Source organism: Scyliorhinus canicula, chromosome 16 (genome assembly GCF_902713615.1).
Source record: "Scyliorhinus canicula chromosome 16, sScyCan1.1, whole genome shotgun sequence".
Taxonomy (NCBI): Eukaryota; Metazoa; Chordata; class Chondrichthyes; order Carcharhiniformes; family Scyliorhinidae; genus Scyliorhinus; species Scyliorhinus canicula.
The window spans coordinates 117,525,688-117,551,412 of record NC_052161.1 but is presented as its reverse complement, the minus strand read 5'-3'; the positions used below and the strand labels follow the sequence as shown (position 1 = coordinate 117,551,412).

Genomic DNA, 25,725 nt, shown 5'->3' with positions numbered 1-25,725 from the left:
GGTTTATCTATTTTTTTGTTTTAAATAAATTTTATTCAAATTTTTCAACAACAAATTTTCTCACAACAATGAAGTAAACAAGGTGTAGAAATAAACAGAACGAGAAATCCCTTCCAGTACAAAGCGATAAATTAATAACTTAATAACAATACAAAAAAGAAGAAAATAGCAAACACACCGTCGCAAAAACAAACCCCCTTAACAAACCCCGAACCCACGCTGCCTCCTCTTCCTGCATTATCTGATAAATTGCCGAGATCCTACCCTCACCGACCCACATCCCCGAGAGCACCCTATCCTGCACCCCTCTAGGCGGTAGCAGCGGGAACTCCACCACCTGCCGCTTAATAAACGCCCTAATCTGCATATACCTGAAAGCATTCCCGGGGGGAGGCCCCACTTCCCCTCCAACTCCTCTAAAGTCGCAAACTTCCCATCGAGGAAAAGATTCCCCATCCGCCTGATGCCTGCCCTATGCCAACTCAAAAACCCACCATCTATTCTCCCTGGTGCAAACCAGTGATTGCCCCGTATCGGGGCCCACACTGAGGCCTTCACTACCCCCCCCCATGCTGCCTCCACTGCCCCCAAATGTTGAGGGACGCCACCACTACCGGACTCTTAGAATACCTTGCCAGTGGGAGTGGGGCCGTCACCAATGCCTCCAAACTTGTACCCACACAGGACGCCACCTCCAACCTCTTCCATGCGGCACCCTCCCCCTCCAACACCCACTTGCGAATCATTGCCATGTTCGCAGCCCAGTAATACCCACACAAGTTGGGCAACGCCAAGCCGCCTAGCTCCCTTCCTCGCTCCAGGAATACCCTCCTCACTCTCGGGGTCTTCCGGGCCTGCACGAACCCCAGAATACTCTTATTAACCCTCTTTAAAAAAAACTTTCGGAATCAATATGGGGAAGCACTGGAAAAGAAACAAAAACCTCGGGAGCACCGTCATCTTAACTGACTGGACCCTACCCGCCAAAGAGAGTGGCAGCGCGTCCCACCTCCTGAACTCCTCCTCCGTCTGTTCCACCAGTCTCAAAAAGTTTAGCCTGTGCAGGGCCCCCAGCTCCTAGCTATCTGGACCCCAAGGTATCTAAAGCTCCTCTCCGCCCTCTTCAACGGGAGCTCTCCTATCTCCCTCACCTGGTCCCCCAGGTGCAGCACAAACAGCCCCCCCCCCCCCCCCCCCCCCCCCCCCCAGTTCTTCGAATCCCTCAGCGCCATGGCCAAGGGCTCAATCGCTAACGCGAAGAGCAGGAAAGACTAGGGGCACCCCTGCCTCGTCCCCCGGGAAAGCCGAAAGTCCTCTGACCTCCCATTCATCACCACACTCGCTGCCGGGGAGCTATACAGCAACCTCACCCAGCTGATTAATCCCTCACCAAACCCAAACCTCCTCAGCACTTCCCACAGGCAGCTCCACTCCACCCTGTCAAAAGCTTTCTCCGCATCCATCAATGCTACTATTTCCGCCTCCCCAGCCGCTGACGCCATCATCATAACATTAAGAAGCTGCCGTACATTGACATTTAGCTGCCTCCCCTTCACAAACCCCGTTTGGTCCTCATAGATAACCATCGGGACCACATCTTCCACCCTGCTGGACAGTACCTTAGCTAACAACTTTGCGTCCACGTTGAGGAGCGAAATCGGCCTGTAAGGCCCACACTGGAGGCGGTCCTTATCCCGCTTCAGGATCAGTGAGATTATTGCTCTAGACATCGTCGGGGGCAGAGACCCCCCCCTTCCCTCGCCTCATTCATGGTCCTCACAAGCAGCGGGCCCAGCAGATCTGAAAACTTCTTATAAAACTCCACCGGGAACCCATCAGTTCCCAGTGCTTTCCCTGTCTGCATGCTCCCCAGCGCCTCCATCAGCTCCTCCAACTCTACTTGGGTCCCCAGACCTTCCACCCGCTCATCCTCTACTCTTGGGAACTCCAGCTTATCCAGAAAGCGGTCCATCCCGCCCACCTCCCTAGGGGGCACCGCCCGGTACAACCCCTCGTAAAAGGATCTGAACACCCCATTAATGTCCCTGCCACTTTGCACCAAGTTCCCTCCTGCATCTGTGACTCCGCCTATCTCTCTCGCTGCCTCCCGCTTCCGGAGCTGATGGGCCAGCATCCGACTTGCCTTCTCCCCATACTCCTATACCGCCCCCTGCACCCCCCTCCACTGCGCATCCGCCTTCCGGATGGTCAGTATATCAAACTCTGCTTGGAGACTGCGACGCTTCCTCAAAAGCCCCTCCTCCGGGACATCCGCATACCTCCTGTCCACCCTTACCATTTCTTCCATCAGCCTCTCCCTCTCAACCCTCTTCCCCCCTCTCCCTGTGGGCCCGAATGGATATCAGCTCCCCTCTAACCACTGCCTTCAGCGCTTCCCAAACCACCCCAACTTGCACCTCCCCGTTATCGTTGGCTTCCAAATACCCCTCTATACCCCTACGGACCCGCCCAGATACTTCCTCCTCTGCCAGAAGCCCCACATCTAACCTCCACAGCGGGCGCTGATCCTTTCCCTCCCCCAGCTCCAGGTCCACCGAATGCGGAGCATGGTCCGATATGGCTATCGCCGAATACTCTGCCCCCACCACTCTCGGGATTAGCGCCCTGCTGAGAACAAAAAAGTGAATCCGGGAATAAGCCTTGTGGACTTGGGAGAAAAAGGAACTCCCTACCCCCGGCTTCAAAAACCTCCAAGGGTATACCCCTCCCATCTGACCCATGAACCTCTCGGCACCAAGGCCGCCGCCGGCCTCTTACCTGTCCTAGACCTCAACACGGTATTAAAGTCCCCTCCCAAGATCAAATCCCCGTCTCCAGGTCCGGGATCCGGCTCAACATTCGCCGCATGAAGCCCGCATCGTCCCATTGACCAGAACCGCTCGCTCCCCCTGAAGTCTACCACTCACCATTACGTATCTACCTGCACTGTCCGCCATTACACTCAACGCAACAAATAACAAGCTCTTGCCAACCAAGATCGCCACCCCTCGATTCTTCGCATTTAGCCCCGAGTGAAACACCTGCCCCACTCAGCCTCACGTGATCCGCCACCTTAAGGTGCGTCTCCTGGAGCATAGCCACGTCTGCTCCCAGCCCCTTCAGGTGCGCCAAGACCCGGGACCGCTTCACCGGTCCATTCAACCCCCTCATGTTCCATGTGACCAACCGAATCTGGAGGGTCTTCCCCCTCCCTCTGTGCCGGTCAGCCATAGTTCTCCCTTGGCTCACCACGTGCCTGGAGAACCCCCCCAGGCCTGTTCCCCACGGTGGCAGACCCCCCCTTCACCAGCCGTTCCCCTACGGCCCCTGCAGCAGCAACCCAGTACTCCCCCCCCCCCCCCCCCCCCCCCCCCCCCCCCCAAGCTGGGCCCCCCCTAGCTGCGTAACCCCTACCATTGTACTTCCGTAAGTCAGCCGACACCTGCTGACCCCGGCTGCTCCCGCCATCACGACGACGACCCCCCCCCCCGATGCAACACAACCACCATTCCCCCCTCCCAGTGCCGGCCCCGCCCACTACTCCAGCGCGGGAAGAAAGCCATCCCAAACCCTGCCCCCCCCGACCCAACACGCGGGAAAAAGACGGGCACATGACCCAGCGGGACCGCGAACAGCTCCCCAACCCTCCAACAGTGAAAAAATGAAAAGGTACCCAAATAAATAAATAACAGCCCCAAAAAGCGAAAAAGCAGAACAGCAAAAAGGGAGCATCAAACACAGCCAATAAAAACGAAAGGATACCAAGGAGGACAGAGCCTCCGGACTATGTACATCATTCCCTAGCCCCTCAGTTCGAGCCCAACTTCTCTGCCTGGACAAAGGTCCAGGCCTCCTCCGGAGAATCAAACTAGAGCTGGCGGTCCTTGTACGTGACCCAGAGGCGAGCCGGCTGTAGCAGGCCATACTTCACCGCCTTCCTGTGAAGCACTACCTTCGCCCGATTGAAACCAGCCCTTTTCTTCGCCACCTCCGCGCTCCAGTCCTGATATATTCTGATCTCTGCGTTCTCCCACCTGCTGCTCCTTTCCTTCTTCGCCCATCTCAGCACGCACTCACGGTCAACGAAGCGGTGAAAGCGGACCAGCACTGCCCCATGCGGCTCATTCGGCCTGGGCTTCCTCAACAGCACTCGATGGGCCCCCTCCAGCTCCAAGGGTCCTTGGAACGACCGCGCGCCCATTAACAAGTTCAGCATCACAACCACGTAGGCCCCCAAATCCGAACCTTCCAGCCCCTCCGGGAGGCCCACAATCCGCAGGTTCTTCCGACGGGAGCGGTTCTCCATCTCCTCCATCCTTGCCAGCCATTTCTTGTGAAGCGCCTTGTGCGACTCCACCTTCACTGCCAGGCCCAGGAGTTTGTCCTCGCTCTCCGAGGCCTTTTGCTGTAGCTCTCGGATCTCCGCACCCTGAGTCGCCATGAGCTTGTCCAGCGAGGCCTTAAACGGTTCCAGGATCTCAGCCTTCAGCTCTCTGAAGCAGTGATGGAGCTGCTCCTGCGCCCACTGCTGCCATGCTGCCGGTTCCCCGCCCGCCGCCATCTTGTTATTCCTGCCTCGCACCTTTCTCTGCTCCAAAGCCGATTTTTTGACAGCTCCGCTCCTGGTCCAGTCCATCCACCGGCAGATAAGCACAGTGGATGTGTTCCCACCAGGGGAAAAGTCCAACCAGCACCACTGCGGGCCCTTAAAAGAGCCTAAAAGACCAAAAATAGCAGGAGGTACCGAACGTGCGGCTTAGCTCCGCATCACCGCAACCGGAAGTCTCCAGGTTTATCTATTAACATGAGGAGGAAACAGGCCCTAAAACACTTATAAAGGGTTGATCCTGATCACGCTACTCCTGGTGTGGGCAGCACGGTAGCACAATGGGTAGCACTGTTGCTTCACAGCTCCAGGGTCCCAGGTTCGATTCCCGGCATGGGTCACTGTCTGTGTGGAGTCTGTACGTTCTTTGAGTCTGCGTGGTTTTCCTCCGGGTGCTCTGGTTTCCTCCCGCAAGTCCCAAAAGATGTGCTGTTAGGTGAATTGGACATTTTGAATTCTCCCTCTGAGTACCTAAACAGGCGCCGGAACGTGGCAACTAGGGGCTTTTCACAGTAACTTCATTTAATGTAAGCGTACTTGTGACCATAAAGATTATTATTGTTATACAGTTGCGCTTGCAGTTACAGATGACACAGATAAGATTTTGGAGTTATCAAAATGCAATTGTTAGTCAAACTTCCACCCATCCCCTTCTGTCCTAATAGTAGATAGCTATGAAACTAAACAGCCTGCTCCAAAACTTGTTTTTGCAAGCAAACAATTGTATATTTGTAGATTTGTAGGATAGAGATAGAGATAGAGAAATACAGCACAGAACAGGCCCTTCGGCCCACGATGTTGCGCCGAACTTTTGTCCTAGGTTAATCATAGAATTTTGGACAATTTGTCATGGCCAATCCACCCAACCTGCACATCTTTGGACTGTGGGAGGAAACCGGAGCACCCGGAGGAAACCCACGCAGTCACGGGGAGGATGTGCAGACTCCACACAGACAGTGACCCAAGTCGAAATCGAACTTGGGACCCTGGAGCTGTGAAGCAATTGTGCTATCCACAATGCTACCGTGCTGCCCTTAAGAAGTTAACCTACACTCCCTTATTCTACCCTAATCCAAGTACCTATCCAATAGCCGTTTGAAGGTCCATAAATTTTCCGACTCAACTACTACCACAGGCAGTGCATTCCATGCCCCCACTACTCTCTGGGTAAAGAACCTACCTCTGACATCCCCTCTATATCTTCCACCATTTATCTTAAATTTATGTCCCCTTGTAATGGTAGTACACAGCTTTTTTTCTGAAGTAAATTGAAGTGCTCGCAGGAGTCTTTGTAATGTCCACTGTTTCTGATTACTGTGCTTCTTTCTTTCGTAGATCGCCTTGGAGTAATAAATATGATCCTCATCTGGAAGATGGTGCTATGCCATCAGCTCGTTTGCGGAAACTGGAAGTTGAAGCCAACAAAGCATTTGATCAGTACCGAGACCTGTAAGTCTGATATCCAGTTAGGTTTTGTAATGTTTTCTGCGCTACTTTTAATCTGAATTTAACCATTTACAATTTGTCCATTGCAAACATTTGATTAAAATCTCATGGTGTTTTACTATCTCATCTTGGAACAAAGCATAATTTGGCACACCTATTTAATGTTTCTTTTATTCGTTCATGGGATGTGGGCGTTGCTGGCCGAGCCAGCATTTGTTACCCATCCCCGAGGGCATTTAAGAATCAACCACATTGGGGACTTCCGGTTGCGGCTCTGCGGAGCTAAGCCGCACGTTCGGCAGCTCCTGCTAGAAACGGACTTTTGGGCTCTTTTTAGGGCCCCCAGCGGTGCTTGTTCGACGATTCCCGACGTTGGAAGGGGTCTGCAGTAGATCCTGGCCGGACCAGGAGTGGGGCGAGCAGAAAAGCGGTGGTAGCGCCTCTGGAAAAGCGGGGGAAGGAAAACAAAATGGCAGCCGGCGGAGCCCTCGAGGAGTGGAGGCAGTGGGCGCAGGAGCAGCAGGAGACTCTTCAGCGCTGCTTTCAGGAGCTGCTGGAGTCGCTGAAGACTACCACCGGGAAGCTACTGGAGACTCGGACAGCCCAGGGGGCCGCAATCCGGGAGCTGCAGCAGCAAGCCTCCGAAAGAGAGGATGAGGCCGCGGCCCTCGCGGGGAAGGTGGAAATGCATGATGCGCTCCATGAAAAGTGGCAGGAGCGGTTCGAGGAGATGGAGAACCGGTCGAGGCAGAAAGATTTACGGATCCTGGGCCTCACGGAGGGGCTGGAGGGGTCGGACCTGGCGGCCTATGTGGTCGTTTTGTTGAACTCGCTGATGGGAGCTGGGTCCTTCCAGGGGCCCCTGGAGGGGGCCCACAGAATACTGGCCAGGAGGCCCAAGCCGAATGAGCCACCGCGGGCGGCGCTGGTGCGGTTCCACCGGTTCGTTGACCGGGAGTGCGTGCTTCGGTGGGCCAAGAAGGAGCGGAGCAGCAAGTGGGAGAACACGGTGGTGCGGATCTACCAGGACTGGAGTGTGGAGGTGGCTAAGCGGAGGGCCGGGTACAACCGGACGAAGGCGGTGCTCCACAGACAGAGTGTGAAGTTTGGCATGTTGCAGCCAGCGCGTCTGTGGGTCACCTACAAGGACCGTCACCATTACTTCGAGTCCCCGAAGGAGGCGTGGGCCTTTGTGCAGGCCGAGAAATTGGACTCAAACTGAGGGTCAGGGATGGGAGTTTTGTACGTAAGTGTAACTGTGTCTATTTTTTTGGAGGGTGGGTTCTCTGTTTCATGAAGGATGTGTGTTGGCTTCAGGGTGGGTGGGGCGATGTCTTTTTGTATGGGTCTGGTGACGGGTTCGGGCAGGGAGGTAAACTGGGAGTGTGGGGAGCTGGTGGTGGGGACCGGCAATGGGAGCTGCCCTAGAGGAGGCAGGGTTGGGCAGGGCAAAAGCGCGGGCTTTCCTATTGTTTCCCGCGCTGCGGGGTGATCGGGGTCGGGGCTGAGAAGCGCGGGCCTTTGCTTGTTTTTATTTTCCCGCGCAAGAGCGGGGGGGGGGGGGGGTGGCTGCTGATGGGCACTGAGGAGGAGGAGGAGTAGTCCCACGTGGGGAGGGGTCGGAGGTGTGGCGGGAGTCGCCGGGGTCAGCAGAAGTTAGCTGGCTCACGGGAGTGCGATGGAGGGGGGGTCGCGACTAGGAGGGGTCCTAGCCTGGGTGGGGGGGGGGGGGGGGGGGGGTACCGGGTTGCTGCTGAAATGGCCAGGAAGGAGCTGGAGTATGCAGGGGGTGCTGGGAGAGTTGCCGCCTTGGGGAACAGGCCGAGCGGGGGGCGCTGGCCAGTGGCGGGCAGGGGATGGGTTATGGCTAGCCGTCAGGAGAGGGGGCAGGGAGCCCTCTGATCCAGCTGATAACTTGGAACTTGAGGGGGGCTGAATGGGCCGGTCAAGCTGGCCCGGGTGTTTACGCATTTGAAGGGGCTGAAGGCGGATGTGGCCATGCTCCAGGAGACGCACCTGAAGGTGGCGGGCCAGGTTCGACTGAGGAAGGGATGGGTGGGCCAAGTATTTCATTCAGGGCTGGATGCGAAGAATCGGGGGGGGTGGCGATCCTGGTGGGAAAGAGGGTGTCGTTTGAGGCATCAAATGTGGTGGCTGACAGTGGTGGGAGATATGTGATGGTGAGTGGTAAGCTGCAGGGGGAGCGGGTGGTGCTGGTGAATGTCTATGCCCCGAACTGGGACGATGTGGGGTTTATGCGGCGCATATTGGGCCGCATACCGGATCTGGAGGCGGGGGGCCTGATCATGGGGGGGGGGACTTCAAGACGGTCCTGGATCCCCCATCGGATCGATCCAAATCCCGGACGGGTAGGAGGCCGGCGGCGGCTAAGGTGTTGAGGGGGTTTATGGATCAGATGGGAGGGGTGGATCCCTGGAGATTTGCGAGGCCAAGGGCCAGGGAGTACTCGTTTTTCTCCCACGTGCATAAGGCCTATTCCAGGATCGATTTTCTTTTGTCCTGAGCAGGGGGCTGGTTTCGAAGGTGGAGGATGCTGAATACTCTGCCATAGCCATTTCGGATCATGCCCCGCACTGGGTGGACCTCGGGCTGGGGGAGGAGAGGGACCAGCGCCCGCTCTGGCGCTTGGAGGTGGGACTGCTGGCAGACGAGGAGGTGGGCGGGAGGGAGGGTTCGGGGGTGTATAGAGAGGTACCTTGAGGCCAACGATAACGGGGAGGTCCGAGTGGGGAAGGTCTGGGAGGCATTGAAGGCGGTGATTAGAGGGGAGTTGATTTCCATCCGAACCCATAGGGAGAGGGGAGAGCAGAGAGTGGGGGAGATGGTGAGGGTGGACAGGAGATATGCGGAGGCTCCGGAGGAGGGATTGCTGGGGGAGCGGCGTAGCCTTCAGGCCAGGTTCGATCTATTGACCACCAGAAAGGCGAAAGCTCAGTGGAGGAAAGTACAGGGAGCGGTGTATGAATACGGGGAGAAGGCGAGTAGGATGCTGGCGCACCAGCTCCGAAAGCGAGACGCGGCCAGGGAGATTGGGGGAGTGAAGGATAGAGATGGGAAGGTGGTGTGGAGAGGGGTAGACGTTAATGGAGTATTTAGCGACTTTTATGGGGTATTGTACCGATCTGAACCCCCGGTGGGGGGGGGGGGGGAATGGGGCGCTTCTTGGACAAGCTGAGATTTCTGAAGGTGGAGGCGGGGCTGGTGGAGGGACTGGGGGTGCCGATTGAGCTGGAGGAGCTGGTCACTGGGATTGGCAGTATGCAGTCGGGGAAGGCGCCGGGGCTGGATGGGTTTCCGGCCGAGTTTTATAAAATGTATGCGGACCTGTTGGGCCCCCTGTTGGTTCGGACCTTTAACGAGGCAAGGGAGGGGCCCACAACTATGTCACGGGCGCTGGTTTCCTTGATCCTTAAGCGGGACAAGGACCCCCTGCAGTGTGAGTCATATAGGCCGATCTCGCTGCTAAATGTAGACGCCAAGCTGTTAGCGAAGATCTTAGCTACAAGGATAGAGGATTGTGTGCCGGGGGTCATTCACGTGGACCAGACGGGGTTTGTAAAGGGAAGGCAGTTGAATACCAACATACGAAGGCTTCTGAATGTCATTATGATGCTGGCTGTGGAAGGGGAGGCGGAGATAGTGGTGGCATTAGACGCGGAGAAGGCCTTTGATAGGGTTGAGTGGGGTATCTGTGGGAGGTGTTGGAAAGGTTTGGGTTTGGGGAGGGATTTGTCCGTTGGGTGAGGCTGCTCTATGAGGCCCCGATGGCAAGTGTAGCCACGAATAGGAGGAGGTTGGAGTACTTTCGGCTGCACGGGGGGGACGAGACAGGGGTGTCCCCTGTCCCCCTTGCTCTTTGCGTTGGCAATTGAGCCCCTGGCCATGGCGCTGAGGGAGTCGGGGAACTGGAGGGGCGTGGTGCGGGGTGGGGAGGAGCATCGAGTGTCGCTTTATGCGGACGACCTGTTGTTGTATGTGGCGGACCCGGTGGGGTGGAATGCCGGAGGTGATGAGGATTCTCAGCAAATTTGGGGGTTTTTCTGGGTATAAGCTCAACCTGGGTAAGAGTGAGGTGTTTGTGGTACATCCGGGGGATCAAGAGGAGGGGATTGGTAGGCTCCCATTGAAGCAGGCAGGGAAGAGCTTCAGGTACCTAGGGGTCCAGGTGGCGGGGAGCTGGGGGGCCCTGCACAAGCTCAACCTCACAAGGTTGGTGGAGCAGATGGAGGAGGAGTTTAAAAGGTGGGATATGTTACCGCTGTCGTTGGCGGGTAGGGTGCAGTCCGTCAAGATGACGGTGCTCCCGAGGTTTTTGTTCCTGTTCCAGTGCCTCCCCATCCTTATCCCGAAGGCCTTTTTTAGGAGGGTGAACAGGAGCATCACGGGGTTTGTATGGGCACAGGTGACCCCGAGGGTGAGAAGGGTGTTTTTGGAGCGGGGCAGGGATTGGGGGGGGCTGGCGCTGCCCAACCTGTGTGGGTATTACTGGGCTGCCAACGCAGCAATGGTGCGTAAGTGGGTAATGGACGGGGAGGGGGCAGCATGGAAGAGGATGGAGATGGCGTCCTGTGTGAATACGAGCCTGGAGGCGCTGGTAACGGCGCCGTAGCCGCTCCCTCCAACGAGGTATACTACGAGTCCGGTGGTGGTGGCTACCCTGAAAATGTGGGGGCAATGGAGACGGCAGAGGGGGGAGGTGGGGGGCTCGATGGAGTCCCCGATACGGGGGAATCACCGGTTTGTCCCGGGGAGCGTCGATGGGGGGTTTCTTAGCTGGCACAGGGCAGGTATAAGGAGGTTGAGGGACCTGTTTGTAGATGGGAGGTTTGCGAGCCTGGGTGAGTTGGAGGGGAAGTTTGGGCTCCCCCTGGGGAACATGTTTAGGTACATGCAGGTTAGGGCGTTTGCCAGGCGGCAAGTGGCAGGGTTCCCTGTGTTGCCCCCGTGGGGGGTTCGGGACAGGGTGCTCTCCGGGGTGTGGGTTGGAGGAGGGAAGATTTTGGACGTGTACCATGTTATGCAGGAGGTGGATGAGGCCTCGGTGGAGGAGCTGAAGGGTAAAGAGGAAGAGGAGCTGGGTGAGGAGATTGAGATGGGGATGTGTGCGGATGCCCTGGAAAGGGTGAACTCCTCCTCTTCTTGTGCGAGGCTTAGCCTCATACAGTTCAAAGTGCTGCATAGGGCTCATATGACCGGGATGAGGATGAGCAGGTTCTTTGGGGGCGAGGATAGGTGTACTAGGTGCTCAGGGAGCCCAGCGAACCATGCCCATATGTTCTGGGCATGCCCAGCATTGGGGGACTTTTGGAAGGGAGTAGCAAGCACAGTGTCGAGGGTGGTAGGATCCAGGGTTGAGCCAGGCTGGGGACTCGCGATATTTGGGGTAGCAGCGGAGCCGGGAGTGCAGGAGGCGAAAGAGGCCGGTGTTCTGGCCTTTGCGTCCCTAGTTGCCCGGCGTAGGACTTTGCTTCAGTGGAAGGATGCGAGGCCCCCAAGCATGGAGGCCTGGATCAATGGCATGTCGGGGTTCATTAAGTTGGGGAGGGTGAAATTCGCCCTGAGAGGGTCGGTGCAAGGGTTCTTTAGGCGGTGGCAGCCTTTCCTGGACTTCCTGGCGGAACGGTAGGGAAATAGGCCGGCAGCTGCGGGGGGGGGGGGGGGGGGGGTTTGGTTCGGTGGGAGGGAAAATTGTGTACAGGGGTTTGTTGGATGTGGCGGGTGTTATCTCTCTCCTTTTTGTTGTTTTCTTTTTCTTTTTGTAGTTGCTGGGTGGGGGGGTTTGGTTTTTGTTCATTGGTTGTTACTATGGTTGTTTGGTTAATATTGTTTTGTTTATATTTTGTGAAAATCTTAATAAAAATTATTTTTTAAAAAAAGAATCAACTACATTGCTGTGGATCCGGAGTCACATGTAGGCCAGACCAGTTAAGGAAGACAGATTTCCTTCCCCAAAAGGACATTAGTGAAACAGATGAGTTTTTACAACAATCAATAGTGGTTCCATAGTGGTCATTAGACTTTTAATTCCAGATTTTTTTTATTGAATTCAAATTCCGCCATCTGCCCTAGTGGGATTTGAACCCATGTCCTCAGAGCATGGCTCTGGGTCTCTGGATTGCTAGTCCAGTGATAATATCACTATGCCACTGCCTCCCCTAAACTTGTCTTCAGTTTAGTGTGTAATAATCAGTGATGTTACCTTGGAATTATTTCCAGGAATTAGGTTGACTTCAGATTGTGGCTGCTTAATGGTGGATTTTTTTTCTTAATGGTGTCCGGAGTTTCTACTAAATTGTAAAGTTGAATGCCACGTTGCATGCATCTGTGACAAGTTGTGTCTCCACACAGTTCAAGTGAGTTCCTATCAGTTGAAGAATGATCCTGCCCCTCTGTTTTTGCAAACAATATGTATAACTGTCCAAATGTCACTTGTTTGGAATAAAAGGATACTAAGAATTATCTCAGCAGTGGAGCAAGAAACAGGAAAATATGGTTGGCTTTTTGTTCCACTGATTGTTGCAAATTGAGTTGTTCCCATCCTCTTTCATTTGTTTTGCAATGAAAGTTGAAATCATGTTTTCTTTATTTGCTTTTGGAATACCGACCACCATCATCCTTGAAACCACTGCAATCATTGTGGTGATAGGACTCTCACAATATTGCTAGGTCGGGGACTGCAAAATTTTGATCCATTTGATCTACGAACAAAGAAAATTACAGCACAGGAACAGGCCCATTGGCCCTCCCAGCCTGCGCAGATCCAGATCCTTTATCTAAATCTGTTGCCTATTTTCCAAGGATCTACTTCTCTCTGTTCCCCGCAATGACAATGAAGAGCTGATGGTATACTTACAACTTGAGCTGGGGTGTGACTTAGTTGAAGATGATAGTGTTATGACACCCTGGGCTAGTGCATGGTCACTTCCTGCCGCATAGGCCCCAGAGTCCCAACACAAGTGAATTAACCAATAATTTGCATATAGTTTCTGAGATCTTTGACCCTTGACTGCTCAAATGATTTACAGGCACCAGATTTGTCAGTGAAACACAAAAAAACTTTATTTGGAACATAGACATAGAACAGTACAGCACAGAACAGGCCCGTTGGCCCTCGATGTTGTGCCGAGCAATGATCACCCTACTCAAACCCACGTATCTACCCTATACCCATAACCCAACTTCTTTGAAGGTCAATCTGATTGTAGAGAGAAATTTATCCCCCCTTTCAGGGAGAGAGAAAATTCAAAGCCGCCTTCAGCTCTGTCCAAAACAAAACTTTGCTCAGAATGAGGTCTGCCTGTCTGTGCAGAACATTCTGGAAAGGACAACCCCAATCAGCATTGTTTGTTAGCTCAGTCCGAGGGATTTCAAACAGCTTATGGGATGCCAGCCAAGTCCATCAAAACATGTCACCATTGAGGCCAAACCGAGCAGCACATCTCACTGGGGGTTTCCTGAGGCAAGACCAAAGAGCACAACTTGCCAGGGGGTTTCAGTAATCGTTCCAGATATAAAAGTTATAAAAGCCAAAATAACAGAAAATAAAGGGAATGCACAGGGGAAACCAGGTTTAAACAAGAGGATCCATACAATAGTGTTTCTGTAACATTGCTACTCTAGTTGTTGGTAGAAACCAAAGGAGTCTGAAATGCTATTGAAGGGATATTGACGACTTTCTGCTTTGTATCTAGTAGGTAGTATATACTAAGCTAGAATGCACTGGTGGTAAAGATATGCAGTTCATCAGGATAGGGACACTTACAGTAGATTGCTTTGTCATAAATAGTGTCAAGCATCTTGGATGTTGTGGGTCCATTCTTGCAGCTAAATAATGAATATCCTTGTGACTCCTGACTTGAGATTTACAAATGATAGATGTCCTTTGAGGGTTCAGCCGTTCAATGCAAGGTACATAACCTCTGGCCTGCTCCTGTAAACCAATATGTTGATATAGCTGGTCCAGAGAAATTTTTGGTCAGTCATAATACCCAAAATGTTGATGGTGGGCGATTATGTGATGATGCTGTTTAGGGCTGGTGACGGGGCTTTTTCTTAATGGAAACTAGCATTGATGGTAAAAATGTTAACCCATCACTGGAATCTGTCAACATTCTGCTGTAGGTTTTCATGTACCACCGCGTCATCAGAAGAGTTGTGACTGGAGCTGAGCGCTGAACAATAAGCAAACGGCCCCACTTGTGAAAGATGGGATCCTTTGATTTAAAATCTCATCCAAAAAACAACAGCTCTGGGCAATACAACAGTTTGTGTCCTGTAGTGGGGCATGAATGTGCAACCTTCAGCTGTGTGTGCTATGAGTCAAGCAAACACGTAGAAAGTTTTCTGCAGTCACTCAATGTCCAGTTGCGAGCAAACTATCTTCAAACAAAACCAGCAATTGAAGTATAGATTGCGACCCAGGGGGTATTTGATTCAAACCTAAACTGATTTGTCAGCAGAAGGGGTTGCAAAGTAAGAACAGACTTTCTGTCATCTAAGGTATAGTTTGCATATTTTACAAGGAACAAGGCTTATATATAAAAACTGAAAATTGCTCTGCCTCGGGTAGATTTTTTTGTATCTGAGTTCATTTTTTTTGGAAGGGGTTTTCTGCAAAATCTGGCATTTGACAAGCACCACTATTATGTTATAGAATATTATACATTTAAGATGTGCTGTATCCTGCCAGTATTCTTCCTAGAGTTTAATGTATAACAGATTTTTCCATCTCTCTGTGATGCTGCATTCATTCCTTGGCTAATTCACCAGGCAATTGTTGTATAAAATGAAATATTAAAAAATAAATTAATTACTTTATAGCAGGCTAATTAGTTGATTAATTTAGGAATGGACTCATACTGAAGTATTGTCAACCAGTCTGCACCACTTGCCTGCCTCCATGTACCCGAACAGGCGCCGGAATGTGTGCGACTCGCGACTTTTCACAGTAACTTCATTGCAGTGTTAATGTAAGCCTACTTGTGACAATAATAAAAATTATTTTTTTAAATGCTAATATTTTCTAACTGATGTACAATAATTTGGGTATGTCTGTAAGAGAGAGGCTTATGTATATATCATTATATTCTTTAACTTTTTGGGGGGATATGGGCATTGCTGGTGAGGTCAACATTCGTTGCCTATCCCTAGTTGCCATTGAGAAGTTGGTGGTGAGCTTCCATCTTGAAATGCTGCAGTCTGTCTGATGACAGTACTTCCACAGTGCTTTTGGGTAGAGAGGTTCAAGATTTTGACCAAGCACCAATAAAGAGTATTGATAGGTATTCCAGCCATGATGGTGTATGGCATGAAGGTGAACATAGAGTTAATTGTACATATGCATGTACATGTATCTCGTGCATCTTCACCCCAAATGCATGGCTCTCAGATCATTGTAAGAAGTCTTACAACACCAGGTTAAAGTCCAACAGAAGTGAGTGAAGGACATTCACCCGATGAAGGAGTTGCGCTCCGAAAGCTAGTGATTCCAAACAAACCTGTTGGACTTTAACCTGGTGTTGTAAGACTTCCTGCTGTGCACACCCTAATCCAACGCTGGCATCTATACATCATGGCTACCACCTCAGATCATTGTAATGAATCCTTAAGCCAGAGACACTAAGGTGCATTCCATTGTCCCAAACAGATGACCGTAAGGTGCTCTTGAGTCAAAACATTTGCAATACATTTGCCCGTAATCTCCTGCTAGTGGCAGAAAGCCATGGGCTGCCGATTCTGAAATGGAAAATGCACACTTACCTGTGCTCGGATATCATGTGAACCTTGTTGCGCTGCTTCCGGCCTCCAGCGTGACAATCTGTGTAGGCTCAGCGCGGCGCAGGAGGAGTGCAACCTCTTTCCCCTTATGACGGGGCCAGTTTGGGAGTGCCCATTGAGGGCAGGCATTTAAACTGCAGATATATTTTGAAGACAACAGGCAACTTATTTAACAAGTTTTTTAAAGGTATGCAAAAGTTTTTCAAAACATTTCTTTTTGTTCTTTCTTTGATACAGCCATTGCTGTTGTTATTGATTCTTTTAAAGTAATTTTTTATTTTTATTTTTCTTTTATGATTAAAGTTTTTATGTCATTTATGTGAACATAGATTTGGTTATTTTTAAAAATCTGTGCAACTATTTAAATCTATACCATTATTATATTACTTTACATGAGGCATGGTTAAGTGTTTGTATGTTTTAGGGTTTTAGAAGTGCCCCAGGGATTTTTGCTGTCACTGTCCTTGTAACATCTGATACTTTTTGACTTGTGTTTATGGGATGGTAGAATCACTGCAGTGCAGAATGAGCACCTTACCCAAGCCCAAACCCCCACTGTAACCCCATAACCTCACCTAACCTGCACATTTTAGCACACTAAAGGGCAATTTAGCATGGCCAATCCATCTAACCTGCACATCTTTGGACTGTGGGAGGAAACCGGAGCACCCGGAGGAAATGGCGGCAGCACAGTAGTTAGCATTGCTACCTTCAACGCAAGGGACCCGGGTTTAGTTCTGGCCCTGGACGACTGTCCGTGTGGAGTTTCCACTTTCTCACCATGTCTGTGTGGATTTCCTCCGGGGTGCACCGGTTTCCTCCCACAGTTCAATGATGTGCAGGTTAGGTGGATTGGCCAAGCTAAATTGCCCCATAGTGTCCAGGGATGTACAGGTGAGGTTTCAGTGATAGGGCAGGGGAGTGGGGCTAGGTAGGGTGCTCTTTCAGAGGGTTGGTGCAGATGTGATGGGCCGAATGGCCTCTTCCTGTACTGTAGGTATTCTATGCTTCTCTTCTGTGGGTCCAAGAACGGGTACAAACACCACACTGTTGACCCAAGGTCCGAATTGAAAACAGGCTGCTGATGTTGTGAGGCAGCAGTGCTAACCAGCCTGGTTTACTTCAATTTATCTTATTTATAATTATCTCACAATTAAATATTGTGTTCAGATATTTCAGTAAGACATTTGTAGAAGCTTGTAAAGTTTAATGCAAAACATTTATTAACAAAAGTAATGTCATAAATACAAAATTTTGAAACCAGTTAACATATTTAACTTAATGTCCACAGCGCTGAGGACCCAGGTTCGGTCCCAGCCCCGGATCACTGTCTGCATAGAGTTTGCACATTCTCCCCAAATCTGCGTGGGTCTCACCCCCAAAACCCAGGGATGTGCAAGCTGGTGGATTGGTCATGCTAAATTGCCCCTTAATTGGAAAAAAACAGAATTGGGTAATCTAAATTTATTTTTAAAAATATTTAACTTCATGTTTAACTTTATGACCTGAAAAATTACATAAAACTACTACAAATTTTTTTGCAATAAAATACATTTTCTCACTTTAAAACATTGGTCAATAAAATATGTTTCTATATAAGCACAACGGTTCTGTCTATTTTTAAAGGGGACGGAAGTGAAGAGGGGGAGGGTTTGATATATCAATTGTTATTTTTGCAAGCGGAATGTCTGAAAGCAACAGCTGCCAGATGATCTTAAATCCCCCTTGCGTCACCTGGCGGAGATGATACCTGGCTCTTCTCTCATGATCCCTGCCTGCACCTCAATGCCTCAAAAGAAGTTCAGGGACTTTAAGAAGCAAAGCTATAAGCGTGATGCCCCAGCGGAGGTGAAGCATGACTACAGATTTTGAATCTGCACTGGATTCTGCAATACCTGTCAGAGTGATAGTTCACATTAGCTTACAGGAGGCTTTCATATGTCAACTTATGCATTAAACTTTGTTAAAGCATTTGAAATAAATCGCTCAGGCTTGTAAGGATGAACATTACATCAGGGAGACTCTTAAACAACCCAGTTTAAAATACATTGCAACATTCAAATGTACTTTAGCTCTGAATCAGCTGGGAGGACAGGTATGCTAACATTAGTGTCCTTGAAGAAGTCACTAATGGCAGTATCGAGGCCATGATCCCCCGAAACCAACTCCGCTGGGTCACCCATATGTTTAGGATGTCAGAGTCCTGACTGCCAAAGCAATTCTTTTTCACCTAGCTCAAGGAAGGATCCCTAAAACAAGGAAGACAAATAAAGCTCTTCAAAGTCACCTTGAACGCTTACCTCAAGAAATAGAACATAGATGTCAATGCCTGGGAGACCTTTGCTCAGAAGAGACCTACTTGGAGGAACCTCCTGATTGAAGGGACACAATTCTTTGAGAACACCAAATGGCAAGAGGAGGCCCGAAGAAAGAGCCTGAGAAAGGAATACCCATGACCTAGCATCCAAGGACCGATCCTACCTTTTTGAAACTCCTGCCAAGTGAGTGATTGAAGATGCTGCTCTAGGATCGGGCTCATCAACCACACAAAGACTGTCAGAACCCGTGATCAGTAACATGCAGTACCTTAAGTGAACAATCATACCCGTTAGCGAGTGATCACTGCACTCTATCCATTATAGTTCCTTTAATACAATAGCATCTAGTGCCAAAGTTTAAAAAAGATATATATATCTTCCTTTAATTTTATTAGCATTTTAAACATATCTATAAACGCTAAACAACAATAATATAAAGCATTAACCACCAAACAAATGGCTCCCGATGTTTCCTCTCTGCTCAATGACTCTGGACCCAGAAATAAAAGTACAAATAAAAAGGTGTAAAAACTTACCTAACATCGGGCAAGATAACCAAGGATTTTTAATGTAACAGATCCAGCACAGCGCATCATTCAAGCTTGTAAAATAAAAAGCGGGCTGGGGGTTCGAATGCCACGCGTTTCCGGGTTGTCACGCAGCGCATGTGCAGCGGTCCAGTGACTTTCGGGGACCCGAAAAGAGATTACGGGCCATTGTGTTTTATCAGTGGCTTATGAGTGATGCTGTTTTTTGCAACCTTTTGTAGACTTAGCTGATTAGTTCCACACTTTCATATTTCTCAGCAGAGTCCTGTTTACTGCGGCTGTTTTGTTCTAATAATAATAATTTTTATTGTCACAAGTAGGCTTACATTAACACTGCAATGAAGTTATTGTGAAAAGCCCCTAGTCTTCACATTCTGGTTCTGTTCAGGTCCACAGAGGGAGAATTCAAAATATATCATGAGATATAAAATTGGTCAGTAGCTTAAAGCTTTTTTCAAGAACTAGCTAGGTTTTTACTGTGCAAAGGCAGAGACCATGCATTTCTAGGTTTTCATATTCAGAAATTCACAAATAACTTGCCATATTTAGTAGATTTGTTTTTAAAATTAAATTTGAGCACTTTGCATTTGTATTTCAAGTGCCACATTGATCCGTTATTGTTGTTGATCCCATTGTTATTCAGAACCTGCTGTTCACTTCCACCATCATTTTGATGCACAGTAGTTTAACATTCTTAAATTGCCAATGCTTCTCACTTAATGACGTTTACCCCATATTTTGCATCCATTATATTAGATGCCTGTCCAAAACACATTACTTATTGTGCACATATCAACAAGTTAAAACTGTGGACATTACTATTAATCTGTTATATTTTTGGATTTTCCAATGGATAATCTCCTTTCGATTAGTGTACTCCCATAAAGAGTAGACATTTCCTATAAACTGGAGTGTGCTTTATGAATCATGAACCCCAGCCACTTACTGAAATATATCACATCACCTCTTATTCTGCACAAGGTGGAGAATATGCACTCAATCTGACTGCAGATCTGTATGCAAAGTAAGACATATTTATGTAACATTAGGCAGGGAAATAAACAGTACTCAGTACAAATAGTATCTCGCACTAAATATAAACTTTTCTGTTCTCTTCAAAATGTCAAACTAGCACAGAGTTTTCTATTGCACCAACTCTCAACATAAAATCGACTCTTGAAAAGCAGTCAGTACTCCGATTAGGTTAATACTCCTGATAGACTCTGACTGCTTTCTGGTTGCATGATCACCACAATACATTTCCAAATTTCTTTGAAAATTATCTCGAGAAATGGAAACTAAAAGCAAGTATTCCTAATAACTTATTTTTGGTGGTTGGATATTCTAGGACTCAAAACAACATTTATTTAAACACAAATCTAATTAGCCCGATGAGATGCGTGTAATGGAATGGAATAGCTCAACCCGTTGAGCTCTTCCAAATGCTTGGAATGATCTGTGAGACATGTCCCTAACTAAGAGCAAAGAGCATTGTGTAATTGCAGGCATGATCCAATTGATGCTTATTAAACCACTGTGAACATAGAAAGGCGATGATTTCCGTATACTTTATTCCTTTAGAATTGCCTTTTTTTGTTCTGTGTAAGCCTCAGGAAAAGATGGTGTTACCTGATTTTCTTCTTGATCATGCAGTCACCCAACAAAGAAATTCACCAAGTAATTCATAAGAGACAAAAATACTTTTGCCATCTTCTGCATCATTTAAAAAGTAAATTTGAAAACTTGATTCTTGGAGACTTTTTTATTCAAAAGATTATTGGAAATTATCACAATGTTTCAAATGTGAAGGATACCACTGAAAGCGAGAAATACAATGTTATGTAATATATGTTAGCATTTATTTGTTTTATTGCAGAAATGTGATTAAGTTTCTAAAACTGCTGGTGAAATCTTTGTGTAAAAAAGTATCCCCTGGAAATGACTGTCATTGGATTATGGTGAATGGTATATAACATGGAAGCTTTATGCTTAAGTAGTTGGGTGCCTTTTATGTATCAAACTTGGGCTGAGAATACTAGGTGTTCAGAATTGTAACAATGTGTTCTCGAGGCAGCCCTAGGGGCTGGTTCAGCACAGTGGGCTTGTAATGCAGAACAAGGCCAGCAGCGCCGCGGGTTCAATTCCCGTACCAGCCTCTCCGAACAGGCGCTGGAATGTGGCGACTAGGGGCTTTTTCACAGTAACTTCATTGAAGCCTACTTGTGACAATAAGCAATTATTATTATTATTCTACTAACTTGCATTTCCCTGTGACTGACAGATATTTTGAAGGAGGGGTTTCATCTGTCTACCTCTGGGACTTAGACCACGGTTTTGCTGGTGTGATACTCATCAAAAAAGCTGGCGATGGATCAAAAAAGATCAAAGGCTGCTGGGACTCGATACATGTGGTGGAAGTTCAGGTACATCCTTAAGGAAATTAAGAGGAAGCTAAGTTTAAAGAACAAAGAAAAGTACAACACAGGAAGAGGCCCTTCAGCCATCCAATCCCGCGCTGACCATGCTGCCCGACTAAACTAAAATCTTCTGCACTTCTAGGTTCCGTATACCTCTATTCCCATCCTATTCATGTATTTGTCAAGATGCCCCTTAAAAGTCACTATCGTTCCTGCTTCCACCACCACCTCCTCCAGCAGCAAGTTCCAGGCACCCACTACCCTCTGTGTAAAAAAACAAAACAAAAAACTTGCCTCTTATCTCTCCTCTAAACTTATGCCGCCTAGTAATTGACCCCTGTACCCTGGGCAAAAGTCTCTGACTATCCACTCTGTCTATGTCCCTCATAATTTTGTAGACATCTATCAGGTCACCCCTCAACCTCCTTCGTTCCAGTGAGAACATACCGAGTTTATTCAACCTCTCCTCATAGGAAATGCCCTCCATGCCAGGCAACATCCTGGTAAATCTCTTCACCCTCTCTAAAGCCTTCCCTGACAACACAAGCATTTATTGCTCATCTGCAATTGCCCTTGAGCAGATGCTTGTGAATTGCCTGCAATTGAGTGGAGCCACATATAGGCCAGACTGAGTACGGGTGACAGATTTCTTTCCGTGAAGGAATGAACCAGGTGGATTTTTCCAACAGTTCAGTAGATTTCATGATCATTTAATTCCAGATTTTAAAAAATTAACTGTATTTAAATTCCCCAGCTGCTGAGGTGGGATTTGATCTCTTATCTCCAGATCATTAACCCAGGCCTCTTGTTTACTGGTTAGTCCAGTAACAATACCACTATGCTACAGGCCCCCTTTAAGATAACTCATTGTATTCTGAGAACTCGAGATTGCTATGCAGTTGAAAGTTTTGATTTTAAAATTGTGTTGACTGGTAGGTAGCTTGTTATCTAACTCTTTTCTTTTTAAAATATTTTTATTCTCCTTTTTCGCATTTTCTCCCAAATTTACACCCACCAACAATAATCAGTGACAAATGCAATGTCAATCCCCATATCAATAACAACAATCCCATCCTCCCACCAACCCCCAAACAACTGCCCGCATGTTAACATAAACAAACAATAAAAAGGAATCAGGAATCACCCATAGTCACCATTAACACATACAGGTCCCCCCCCCCCCCCACCTAATGTTCAATGTTATCCAATTCTTGAAAGTACATAATGAATAATGCCCATGAATTGTAGAACCCCTCCAACCTTCACCTCAGTTCAAACTTAACCTCAAGAGTCAAGAATTCCAACAGGTCCCCCGCCACGCCAGGACACAGGGTGGAGAGGTTGCTCTCCACCCTAACAATTGCCTTTGGGCAATCAACGAGGTGAAGAACTGGCTCATCCTCGCCCTCCTGAGGTGTGCTCTATATACCACCTTCAGTTGTATCAGCCCCAACCTCGCGCATGAGGTGGAGGCGTTCACTCTCCGGAACAACTCACACCAGAGCCCCTCCTCTAAACCCTCTCCCAACTCTTCCTCCCACTTTGCTTTGATCCCTTCCAGTGCTGTCTTCTCCTCTTCCAAAATAGCCCCATAAACCGATGACACTACCCCCTTCTCCAGTTCCCCTGTCGTCAGCACCTCCTCCAGCAATGTGGAGGCCGGCTCCACCAGGAAACTCTATCTCCTTTCTGGCAAAGTCTCGAACCTGCATGTATCTAAATATTTCTCCCTGCTCCAGCCCATACTTTGCTCCCAGCTCCTTCAATCCTGCAAATCAACCCCCAAGAAACAAATCTTTTAGTGTCTTCTCATCCCATTTCCGAAAATTACCGTCCCACTTCCTTGGCTGAAATCTGTGGTTCCCCTGAATCGGCATTTCCCTTGACCCTGCCCCCAACCCAAAGTGTTGCTGAAACTGCCTCCAATTTCTCAATGAGTCTATTATCACCGGGCTCCCTGAGTATTTTCCCGGGGCCATCGGGAGCGGCGCTGTTGCTAGCGCCTTCAATTCCAACCCCCTACACAAACTCTCCTCCTTTCTGACCCACTGGGAATCAACCCCTCTGGCCCACCTCCGTACCTTCTTCACATTCGCCGCCCAGTAATAATAATACATCGGGTTCAGACAACCCAAACCCCTGCCTGCCTGCCCCACTGTAGCAGCACCTTTCTAACTTTGGCCACCTTCCCTCCTCATATATTTGCATAAACAAAGCTAAAAACTATTTTAAAGGGGCGCAGGTAATCATTCCTTCAATCTCTCATTTTGGCAGGAAAATCGGCAGGCATTGGGAAAATAAACAGAAATCGTGGCAACACGTCCATTTTAACCGCCTGTACCCAACCAGCCAGTGACAGAGAGAGACCATCCCACCTCGCCAGATCAGCTTTCACTCTCCCCACCAAGCTAGAAATGTTGTACCTACGGAGCCCCCCCCCCCCCCCCCCCCCCCCCAGTCCCGAGCAACCTGCACCCCCAGGTATTTAAAGTGAGTCCCTGCCCTACGGAATGGCAGCCCCCCTCACCCTTGCCCCCACCCCCGGCCAAGACACCACAAAATACTCACTCTTGTCTGGATTTAATTTTTACCCCGAGAAAGAGCTTGTTATCTAATTCTAACTTCCGTAGCATGTAGTTTCACAAAGCATGTGTCACTCTTTTTTTCGAACAAACCAAAAATAATCCTAGTGCCCTGCTCTCTGCCATAACCTGTGTTTGTTCAGTTTCAATTGCTTATCCATTCTTCCCTCATGCAGTTGTCTGCATCTCAATTATTTCCTATCGCCAAACATTCCATGTTCAAACAATCTTCCCAAACAAAAGTGCAGTCTGTATATGGAAAAAAAACTATTGGGTTTGTGATGGATAATTTTCATTAAACTATCTTTAGGAGAAATCAAGTGGACGTACTGCTCACTACAAGCTGACCTCCACAGTTATGCTTTGGCTACAGACAAACAAGGCCGGCTCTGGCACTATGAACCTCGGCGGCAGTCTGACCAGACAGGTACAGTATTATAGTGTGCTTCTGCCTGATGGGTTCATGCTTGTCAAGATCAAGATTTTACCCTCCCTTCTCCACTGGTAAAAGTTACTTTAACCTTTTTTTTTTACAAGGGGTTTGGACAACAGAAATTAGATACGGGAGCCTCTATCAGTTTCTGTGCTGCAGTTGTTTTGGTGAAGAATTGCTCAGATAGGTGAGAGTTAAAGCAAGAGTTGGGGGGGGGGGGATTTAAAAAAAAAACCACAAATTATATGTTGTTCTGTTCAGTTAGCTGTGACTGCAGGGTCTGTTTAAATGGTTGGTTTCTGCCCCTTGTCTACTATTGACAGTATGCTTATTGGGAGAGATGTTTGGCACTTAATGTACCTCCAGAGACTGGCTGAAGGAATAACATCTGTTAGCTTAACGATTGAACACATTCTTTTATGCCCATAAATGGAATGGAAACAGTTCACCCAAAGTTGCATCTTCTGGGCTGAATACTGTATCATGTGGTGTTAACATATACTGATACAAGCAGATTGATGTAGATAAAGATATACGGACAGACTATTTCAGTGATCGCTATATTCGGTGATTATAGTGATACCCTACCTCATTGAATTAAAGTTACTCAACTATCTTTAGTGGGTTTTGAGTAGATTTGCTGTTAAACTATATTGGTTCATTTGTGCGAGCAATGATATGTAAAATGTGGATGCACATTAAATTGGGTTGAAATGCTTGTCTGTCGGTACTGTATATCTGAAATTTACTTTGACAATTTTCTGAGCACATTTTTCAATTGTAGAGTCAATTTTTTAACTATATAAGAGGAGCTGCTTCCAATGCAACCTTGGAATGATTGTTAGTGTTCACAAACTGATAGCACAGTGCTCATTATATTTTTACATGCACTGGACTAAATGAAAAAGGATTTGAGTTTGAACATAATTGGCAGCATATAAAGGTTATAATCCTAGGGAATCCGCCAAATTTGTGACTGAGACCACACGGTGAATGAACTTTGTGGGATTATAGATTGTGATGGTAGTTAATGGCATTGAGGTCAAATGATCGATTGTCCAATACTGTAAATAGTCATTTGTGTTTTCATACCCGTGCAATCAGCCATTTTCACCTTATGGCTCCATTTATAGCCAATTTGAGAAAGACAGTAGAGTATTGTACATGGAGGTAGGTAATGGAAAGCAGCATATCCAAGTATGGGTTTGGGTTCAGGTCTGTGATTTGTTCATAAAGTCCTGAATTTGTGTGCAACTGGGGAAAGCATAGATGGGAAATCAATGCTTACTTGGAAGTGGAATTGCCAGGCATCACTCCAGGCTGCTCTTGTGTATCTTCTCGTGGCCAATTGATTGGCAAAGACCAGAAATGCAACGGCAGGATGAAAAGAAAAATGTTATTGCTCATATGTATGTTATGTTCTCGTACACGTTTCAGTTTACACTCCAGTGCTTTCAGATCATAATAAACAGATGCTTTTTAGGGCAAACCTAACAAACAGTTAGATCCAGGAATTCATTCAGTCCAGAAATTGGATTCCTTTGCCATTTATCCCCATACAGCAATTTGGCATGTGT

The 25,725-nt window shown here is 48.3% G+C and overlaps 1 protein-coding gene across 2 annotated transcripts in view; it reads left to right on the top strand.

Annotated features, from left to right (window-relative positions):
* Positions 1 to 25,725, top strand: part of capzb (capping actin protein of muscle Z-line subunit beta) — a 117,580-nt gene that overhangs the window by 69,944 nt on the left and 21,911 nt on the right. For both annotated transcript variants that reach the window (XM_038821525.1, XM_038821524.1), the window contains exons 3-5: positions 5,942 to 6,055; positions 20,998 to 21,139; positions 24,026 to 24,142. In XM_038821525.1, the coding sequence (XP_038677453.1) occupies positions 5,942 to 6,055; positions 20,998 to 21,139; positions 24,026 to 24,142 (373 nt within the window). The remainder of the gene's footprint in view (positions 1 to 5,941; positions 6,056 to 20,997; positions 21,140 to 24,025; positions 24,143 to 25,725) is intronic.